This window comes from Ammodytes marinus (genome assembly GCF_949987685.1).
Source record: "Ammodytes marinus genome assembly, chromosome: 14".
NCBI classification, from domain to species: domain Eukaryota; kingdom Metazoa; phylum Chordata; class Actinopteri; order Uranoscopiformes; family Ammodytidae; genus Ammodytes; species Ammodytes marinus.
In genome coordinates, this window is record NC_137218.1 from 1,721,429 (window position 1) to 1,731,428 (window position 10,000).

The following is a 10,000-nucleotide window of genomic DNA, read 5'->3' on the forward strand; positions in this document are numbered from 1 at the left end:
AAAAAATAAAGAGACCAGTCTGGATTTTTCTTCAATCTTCATCTCTACATTACTTAATTGAAATGCTCTTTAATGACAATATTTTTGGGGGGAATTTGGTAGAAATGTTGTTGTAGTTTATAGAATAAAACCAAAATGTTCATTCTACTCAAACATATGTCTATAAATAGTAAAACCAGAGACACTGAACATTTGGAGAGGTCTCTTAATTTTTTTCCAGAGCTGTATATTCAAACATCTCTGAAAAAATTGTAATACAAAAAACATTAGCTTTAATAAAGTGATATCTCAGAAAAATATAATTAGTTCGGGGCGCTCCGGTGGTGTAGTGGATAGAGCGTGTACCATATTGGCTCCGGCCTTCCTGCAGTGGTCGTGGGTTTCGAATCCGACCCGTGGACCTTTACTGCAGGTCATCCCCCCTCTCTCTCTCTCTCTCTCTCTGTCTGTCTCCCCATTTCAACTCTGTACTGGTTAATAAAGCTGAAACCCCCCCCCCCAAAAAAAACCAATAAATAATAATATTTATTAGTTGGCTCAAACGTAGGCAGTTTTCCTTCAAATGTGTGTTATAGTTTTAGCCACAAAATTCAAAAAACTAGTGCAGACAGTTGACTTCAACTTTTACTAACAGCAACAATGTTCAAACCAACTTAAAATATCTCTGAGGAACTTTTAAATATTTCTGAAACAGTCTAATTTTTCCTCTGATGATCATAAATTACATGTAACAGCAAACGAGACCATCAGTGTAAAAGAATGCTATTTTTATATAGATTTTCTTACTGCCTTTGTCATGGGTATACGCTCACCCAGGAACAACAGCTGGCGTGGTAAAAACACTACTGCTTTAGTCCTAAAGGGGGCGCTAGAATTAACACACTGAAAGTTCCTCAGAGCACTTTTCAAAACTGATTTCAAATTTTTTTTTTTCAAATAATAAAAAAATACAGCTTCTTTAAAAACTTTATTGATAAGGCAACACACAATATGATCGGTTGGTTTAAATGAACTTTTTACAGGAGCAAGTTTTCACTGTAAAATTCTCTCTATTGCACAATGTAAGTTCTTTACTGTTCCTCTACCAGTTAGTTAGTTCGTTAGCAGCTTTTAGGACAAAATGGCCTCCATTCTCACCATCAAGTCTCACCCTGCGTTCCAATCCCCCATCCTTCCCTGCTATTTAGTTTGATAGGAAAATGATTTAGGATGTTCTGATTCTTGTGGTCGGATTTAGTATGCTTAGAAATACCCAGATGTCCTACTACATCCGTTGGTGATTTTTTTTAGTGTTGAAACCAGCAGCTGTATGGAGGTTCTGACCCACAATCCACTGCAGCAGAAGTTACATCACATGGACTGAGCCTCCCAGTAAAAAACAACCAGCGATGAGACGGATATAAAAGCAAGAGGCAAGTTCAAGGAGCCATGTTAGGATGGAATAAATAAGTTAAAGTATGTCCCAATTGTAGCATATTACTGCATGCTAACTACATACTGTTTATGATCAGATGTAGTATGTAGAATAGGAAAAAGAAAGAGTATGAGATTTGGAACGCAGGGAAAGTCAGTTTTTCCACCAAAATGTCCAAATATTTCCCTCGTTCTTCATCTGATCGTGTCACACATACATCTTCATCATCATCTTCATCATCATCATCATCATCATCATCATCATCGTATAAAAGTAAAAACATTCTCATCACACAAACCGTATCAATCATTCCATTCCTTCAAAATAAAAGAGACCAGAAGAACTAACAAACAACTAACGCTGTAAAGTAAAATAATAATGTTTCAAAATACTGTTGTATTGTATTATATTATCGTAAAATCAGCCAAAACACCATGTCTGTCTGTTTCCATCAGAATGAAGCAGTTAGAAAAGTTTAGAGAGATCAAATCTAGGAAGCATAACAAGGAAGAAAGTGGATCAGTGCATCTCTACGTATGCGGACATAATTCACCAAAATTCAAGATTATTGTCCCTGTTAATCCCAGTGATTTAAAGGGACACTGTGTAATATGACATCATCAAGAAAGTTCTAGAATGCAACGCTCCCTGGGTAACCCCAACCCTTTTGAATAATAACAGAAGCTACAGTGGCCTTCAAGGACAAGAACAATTCTATTTTAAACAATGCACCTGATGACATTCCAAAATCATGGATTCCTCCATACGACTTGCCCGCTCAATGTACAAAATGTAACATTAATATTTGTAATTCTCCGCTCAGGAGGATAATTCCGATTATTGGCAGAGGTGATTTTACACCAATGAGGACATATTTATGAATGAGGATATTGATTTGAGCTAATACATTACTTAAAATGTTACACAGTGTCCCTTTAAGGTTTTCTACAATAAAAAATGCTCATTTCTGTATCAATGGCGTTTTCCATTATATGTTAGCATTGAGTTGTTATATTATCGTAAAATCCAAAAACACCATGTCTGTCTGTTTACATCAGAATGAAGCAGATTGAAAAGTTTACACACATTAGAGACCAAATCTAGGAATCAAAATGAGATCGGAGCAAGAGGAAAGTGGATCGGTGCATCACTTTGTGTATGGACATAATTCACTGAAACGTGTTGCAATATACAGCTCTGAAAAACATTAAGAGACCAGTCTGGATTTGTCTTCAATCTTCATCTCTACGTTACTTAATGGAAATGCTCTTTAATGACAATATTTTTGGAGGGTGAATTTGGTAGAAATGTTGTCAGTAGTTTGTAGAATAAAACCAAAATGTTAATTCTACTCAAACATATGCCTCTAAAGAGTAAAACGAGAGACATTGAATATTTGGAGTGGTCTCTTCAATTTTTTCCAGAGCTGTATATTCAGAATGATAAATATCCTTACTTGATGATGTCATATTACACACTGCAGCTTTAAAGAGGGCGGGGGGGTTAGTCATGGGTCGGGGAAGCGCTGTATATGGGTTCAAATGAATGTGACAGTGTTTAGGGGTGAGATGAGATTTGAGTGTGAAAGGTCTGCGGTCCCAGACATTAATCCACACAATGTCAGTCGGCCCAGTTTGTCTCGGTTTGGCCCAGTTTGACCTGGGTTGACCTGGGTTGACCTGGGTTGACCTGGGTTGGCCTGGGTTGGGTTGAGTGGCCCAGTTCCTTGAAGACTTGATAGATTGAGGTTATCCAGGATTATGGAGTCCTTGATGGGTTTGATCCGCTCGGTGAAGCCAGCCAGGAATGCAAAGTGGATCTAGAGGATTTCCTTTAGTGGATTCTCTATCGTGCTATTGAACGCAGATGAGAAGGTCGGCCGTGGAAAGTTGTCCAGATGTCATTTCCGATATCCGATTAGTTTTTCTTAATGCCTTTGTCATGGGTATATACGCTCACCCAGGAACAACAGCTGGCGTGGTACAAACACTGCCACTTTTATCCAAAGGGGGGCGCTAGAATGAACACAAACTTGAAAGTTCCTCGGAGCTACTTTAATTTCCAGATTTCCAACTCATCCATGTGAACCATTGCTGTGACGTGCAGGTCATTTTTTCCAGTAGAAAGTTGGAAAATGACGACTTCCGGGTTGTCTGGAACGTGTGTTTCTTGTAGGGGGGGGGGGGGGGGGGGGACTGTGTCACAGGTGGTAGAGCGGGTCGACCAATGATCGAAGGGTTGGAGGTTCGATCCCCGCCCTGCCACCTGTGTCATGGTTGTTGTGTCCTTGGGCAAGACACTTCACCCACCTTGCCTGGTGTGAATGTGTATGACTGCTGTATGTTTGAGGTGGTGGTCTGAGGGGCCGTAGGCGCTGAATGGCAGCCACGCTTCCGTCAGTCTGTGGCTGCTATGGTAGTTTACCACCACCGGTATGACTGTGTGTGAATGAATGGAACCTGGAACCCTGTAAAGAGCTTTGAGAGTGAATAAAAGCGCTATATAAATCCAATCTATCATTCTTAGGACCTTTTGTCCTTTAGTGAGTGAATGTCCCCATGGCAATGAGCTCTGTGACCCTTCAGACTGCTCAACCAGTTACTGTGTTAAGAGGATCAACAGCTTGAGGGCAAATACTCCCACAATGCATTGCTCTCTCTCTCTCACACACACACACACACACACACACACACACACACACACACACACACACACACACACACACACAGTAAGCCGACCTCTAACTCAGTGTGCATATATCAGACACGCACTGTCAGCACAAGATCACATGTAGGACCATGACACCAATGTTCAAACCGTAGAAAAATATAGAATGTTTTTTTTCTTTGTAGGCATTTTTTCCAGAGTGTTAATACGTTAACGTAGACAAAGATTCTGATGGAATAATACGTGTTTTGGAGAAAGTATTCGATTGATTCGATTTGTACTTTTTATACTTTTAAATTCCACGTCGAGCGCAGAACATATTGTCTATCTTTGAAAACTGAAATAAAAATAAAATGTTGATGAAAGTCCTGTTGGTTTGAACACTGTGATCTCTGCGACGGTGTGTGTGTGTTGAGCTGCTGCCATCGACGGCATCTTCAAAGATCCTCAAATCTGTCTGGATTAAGACTTCTCTGTTGTTTTGAAAGGGCAGATAGGGAAGTTCCTTGATATACAGTATTCTTTCGAGGGATTTCATTGGAGGATTCCACTTCATCAACTCCTCCGTCCGCCGTGGCCCTTCACCATGATGACTTCTGTCTTATTTTGACGAAATTTTAGATTTTTACGAATTCTGCTTCGTTCAGTCTTTGGTGCCCCACGGTTCAAGTCTTTTTTCTTATTTTGAAAGGTTGGTCAGGGTACGTCCTTGATTTTTTTTTTGAGGCTTTCTATTGGAGGATTCCTCTCGGTAACGACTCATCCGTCGCGACCGTTAACGATGATTTCTAAGACGGGCGTGAGATCCATCATCTTCTGAAGCATCTCCATGATGTCTGCGTGGGGTTTGGCCCCTTCTATGAACTCCTCCAACGTCAGCTCACCTGGGGGGAGACAGACAGGGAGAAGATGTGTTAGGCATTTATTTTCTGTCTGTCTGTCTGTCTGTCTGTCTGTCTGGCTGTGTGTCTGTCTGTCTGTCTGTCTGTCTGTCTGTCTGTCTGTCTGTCTGTCTATCTGTCTGTCTGTCTGTCTGTCTGTCTGTCTATAAGACCGTTACTATAGGGATTTCATAGGGGCTTGAAAACCCAGAACAGAAGAGATGGATAGATACACAGACAGACAGACAGACAGACAGACAGACAGACAGACAGACAGACAGACAGACAGACAGACAGAATACTAGTATCAACATTAATATAATCTCTTCTCTGTACCTTCGTTGTTCACGTCGACCCTCTCGAATATGAGCGCTACGATCTGCTCGGGGTCGATGTCTCTGTTACGTGTGATGTCCTGGACGGCCTAGAGGGTGAGACAGGCAGGGTGAGACAGGTAGGGTGAGACAGGCAGGGTGAGACAGGCAGGGTGAGACAGGCAGGGTGAGACAGGCAGGGTGAGACAGGTAGGGGGAGACAGGCAGGGTGAGCAGGGTGAGACAGGCAGGGTGAGACAGGTAGGGTGAGACAGGCAGGGGGAGACAGCCAGGGTGAGACAGGCAGGGTGAGACAGGTAGGGTGAGACAGCCAGGGGGAGACAGCCAGGGTGAGACAGGCAGGGTGAGACAGGCAGGGGGAGACAGCCAGGGTGAGACAGGCAGGGGGAGACAGCCAGGGTGAGACAGGCAGGGTGAGACAGGTAGGGTGAGACAGCCAGGGTGAGCAGGGGGAGACAGGTAGGGTGAGACAGGCAGGGTGAGACAGGCAGGGTGAGACAGGTAGGGTGAGACAGGCAGGGTGAGACAGCCAGGGTGAGACAGGCAGGGTGAGACAGCCAGGGTGAGACAGCCAGGGTGAGACAGGCAGGGGGAGACAGGCAGGGTGAGACAGCCAGGGTGAGACAGCCAGGGTGAGACAGGCAGGGTGAGACAGCCAGGGTGAGACAGCCAGGGTGAGACAGGCAGGGGGAGACAGGCAGGGTGAGACAGCCAGGGTGAGACAGCCAGGGTGAGACAGGCAGGGTGAGACAGGCAGGGTGAGACAGGTAGGGTGAGACAGGCAGGGTGAGACAGGCAGGGTGAGACAGCCAGGGTGAGCAGGGTGAGACAGCCAGGGTGAGACAGCCAGGGTGAGACAGGTAGGGTGAGACAGGCAGGGTGAGACAGGCAGGGTGAGACAGCCAGGGTGAGACAGCCAGGGTGAGAGGGTGAGACAGCCAGGGTGAGCAGGGTGAGACAGGCAGGGTGAGACAGGTAGGGTGAGAGGGTGAGACAGGCAGGGTGAGACAGGGGGAGACAGCCAGGGTGAGACAGGCAGGGTGAGACAGGCAGGGTGAGACAGGCAGGGTGAGACAGGCAGGGTGAGACAGGCAGGGTGAGACAGGCAGGGTGAGACAGGCAGGGTGAGACAGCCAGGGTGAGAGGGTGAGACAGGCAGGGTGAGACAGGCAGGGTGAGACAGCCAGGGTGAGACAGGCAGGGTGAGACAGCCAGGGTGAGACAGCCAGGGTGAGAGGGTGAGACAGGCAGGGTGAGACAGGCAGGGTGAGACAGCCAGGGTGAGACAGGCAGGGTGAGACAGCCAGGGTGAGACAGTCAGGGTGAGACAGGCAGGGTGAGAGGGTGAGACAGGCAGGGTGAGACAGCCAGGGAGAGACAGGCAGGGTGAGACAGGCAGGGGGAGACAGGCAGGGTGAGAGGGTGAGACAGGCAGGGTGAGACAGGCAGGGTGAGACAGGCAGGGTGAGACAGGCAGGGTGAGACAGCCAGGGGGAGACAGCCAGGGTGAGACAGGCAGGGTGAGACAGGCAGGGTGAGACAGGCAGGGTGAGACAGGCAGGCAGGGAGAGACAGCCAGGGTGAGAGGGTGAGACAGCCAGGGGGAGACAGCCAGGGGGAGACAGGCAGGGTGAGACAGGCAGGGTGAGACAGCCAGGGGAAGACAGCCAGGGTGAGACAGGTAGGGTGAGACAGGCAGGGTGAGACAGCCAGGGTGAGACAGCCAGGGTGAGACAGGCAGAGTGAGACAGGCAGGGGGAGACAGGCAGGGTGAGACAGCCAGGGGGAGAGATAAGTTAAAAAAAAAGTAGATAAGTTAAAGGCCTACTTCACCGCTTGGAATATGAAGGTGTATTGAACTCTGAGATCCTATGTAGTATAAATGTGCAAAAAAAATTGAAATCGGATCATCCTAGCCTGAGAAAAGGCAGAAAGAGTGTTTTATGGTCTCACTGTCTAACCCTACATTTCTCTTTCTGTGATGTCACAGAAAGAGAAATGTAGGGTTAGATCCGATTAAATTTTTTTTTGCACATTTATACTTCATAGGATCTCCGAGTTCAATACACCTTCATATTCCAACGGTGAAGTAGGCCTTTAAGGTGAAGTAGGCCTTTAAGGTGAAGTAGGTCTTTAAGGTGAAGTAGGCCTTTAAGGTGAAGTAGGTCTTTAAGGTGAAGTAGGCCTTTAAGGTGAAGTAGGTCTTTAAGGTGAAGTAGGTCTTTAAGGTGAAGTAGGCCTTTAAGGTGAAGTAGGCCTTTAAGGTGAAGTAGGTCTTTAAGGTGAAGTAGGCCTTTAAGTTAAATTGAAATGTGCAATGTGATGAAAAATATGTACAATATGTGCAACATGCAGTCGACTGGATTCACTGCGGGGGGAGACACTTAGGTTGTGTTCCGAATCTCCTCCTCTTTCTTTTTTCTATTCTACATACTACATCCGACAATAAAAATAATCTAGTTAGGATGCAGTAGGCATACTATTGGGACATACTTTACTCTCTTATTTCATCATAACATTGCGCCTTGATATTGCCTCTTGCTTTTATATCCGTCGCATCCCAGTTTGTTTTCATATGGAGGCTTCGTCGATGTGACGTCACTTCACGTGCGCACTGGATTGTGGGCCAGAATCGCCCAAATAGGATGCAGTTTTCAACACTAACAATCTTGGCCGCATGAAGTAGGACATCCGGGTACTTCTAACCATCCTAAATCTGGCCACAAGAATCGGGACATCCTAAATCTTTTTTCTACCAAACTATATAGTAGAAAGTATGCGATTCGGAACACAACCTGAGTGTGAGGCACACAACAAAAGCCACAATAAACCAAAATAAAGATGATCAAAATCCCAGAAGACATATCGGATTGTTTCATTCAAAGTATACGATAAATATTATGTTTTTAACTTTCAGTGTGTGTTAATTCTAGCGCCCCCCTTTGGACAAAAGCGTTAGTGTTTTTACCACGCCAGCTGTTGTTCCTGGGTGAGCGTATATACCCATGACAAAGGCATTAAGAAAAACTATATACAAATAGCTTATCTTTGCACTGATGGTCTCGTTTGCTGTTACATGTAATTTATGATCATCAGAGGAAAAATGAGACTGTTTCAGAAATATTTAAAAGTTCCTCGTATCTGCTTTAAATGAACAGGTCAAGAAGACAATGAGAAAGATGATAAAAAGATGGCGCCAGATAAAAGCAAGTGTATAACAATGTGTTTTAAGAAGTGAAGTCAGTGATTCAGACCTGGCAGAAACTTGCTGAGGCTGCAGCTCTGTGCACAGCTGAGAAACTGGGTCTGGACACACACACACACACACACACTGAGACACACACACACACACCCACACACACACACACACACACACACACACACACACACACACACACACACACACACACACACACACACACACACACACACACACACACACACACACACGCACACACACACACAGGGTCTGGATGGATTAACTCTGATTAGTTGTGTTAGAGTGTTAATCTGCTGAACCAATCAGGAAGTGGGACAGAGACGTCACGGTTTGACCCACAATCACAACGACAATCAGGGCCAGACACTGCAGGTGTGTGTGTGTATGTGTGTGTGTGTGTGTGTGTGTGTGTGTGTGTGTGTATGTGTGTGTGTGTGTGTGTGTGTGTGTGTGTGTGTGTGTGTGTGTGTGTGTGTGTGTGTGTGTGTGTGTGTGTGTGTGTGTGTGTGTGTGTGTGTGTGTGTGTGTGTGTGTGTGTGTGTACAAAATCAATTATCACAGCGATGCATAAATCGAGACACTGCACTGAATAAGGGAAAGTTTTTAAAGTCTCTACGAGGAACTTTTAAATATTTCTGAAACAGTCTCATTTTTTCCTCTGATGATCATAAATTACATATAACAGCAAACGAGACCATCAGTGCAAAGAATGCTATTTTAATATAGTTTTTCTTAATGCCTTTGTCATGGGTATACGCTCACCCAGGAACAACAGCTGGCGTGGTAAAAACACTACCGCTTTTGTCCAAAGGGGGGCGCTAGAATTAACACACACTGAAAGTTCCTCGAAACACCTTTAAATTATAGGAAATTAAAATGTACGTTTTGCAAGTATTTTGTATGACACACACACACACACACACACCTACACACACACACACACACACACACACACACACACACACACACACACACACACACACACACACACACACACACACACACACACACACACACACACACACACACACACACACACACACACACACACACACACACACACACACACACACACACACACACACACACACACACACTGGGTTGTTTCTCACCAAAAAGATAGTCTCCAGCTCGTCTCTGTCGATCTTTCCGTTGCCGTCCTGATCGAACAGTTTGAAATACCACTTTAACTTCTGGTTGACTTCCCCCTTCAGCATCAGACTGATGGCCGCGATGTACTCCACAAAGTCTATGTAGCCGTCCTATGAGACACAGAGAAATATACACAGAGAGTTTTATTATAAAGATTATTTTTGGGCATTTTATGTTTTATTAGACAGAGATGAAATGTGTCAGAGAGGGGAATGACATGCAGAGAACGACCCGGGCTGGATTCTAACCCGTGTGTGTGTGTCTGTGTGTGTGTGTCTGCCTGTGTGTCTGTCTGTCTGCCTGTGTGCTTGTTTGTGTGTGTGTCTGTCTG

The 10,000-nt window shown here is 45.0% G+C and overlaps 1 protein-coding gene across 1 annotated transcript in view; it reads right to left on the bottom strand.

The window, feature by feature from the left end:
- Positions 1-4,840: 4,840 nt before the first annotated feature.
- guca1d (guanylate cyclase activator 1d) overlaps positions 4,841-10,000 on the bottom strand; it is a gene marked incomplete at both ends in the record, with an annotated part of 7,923 nt that continues 2,763 nt past the window's right edge. Inside the window, 3 exons of the mRNA XM_080041011.1 lie at positions 4,841-4,965; positions 5,299-5,386; positions 9,630-9,779. Of these exons, the coding sequence (XP_079897137.1) occupies positions 4,841-4,965; positions 5,299-5,386; positions 9,630-9,779 (363 nt within the window). The remainder of the gene's footprint in view (positions 4,966-5,298; positions 5,387-9,629; positions 9,780-10,000) is intronic.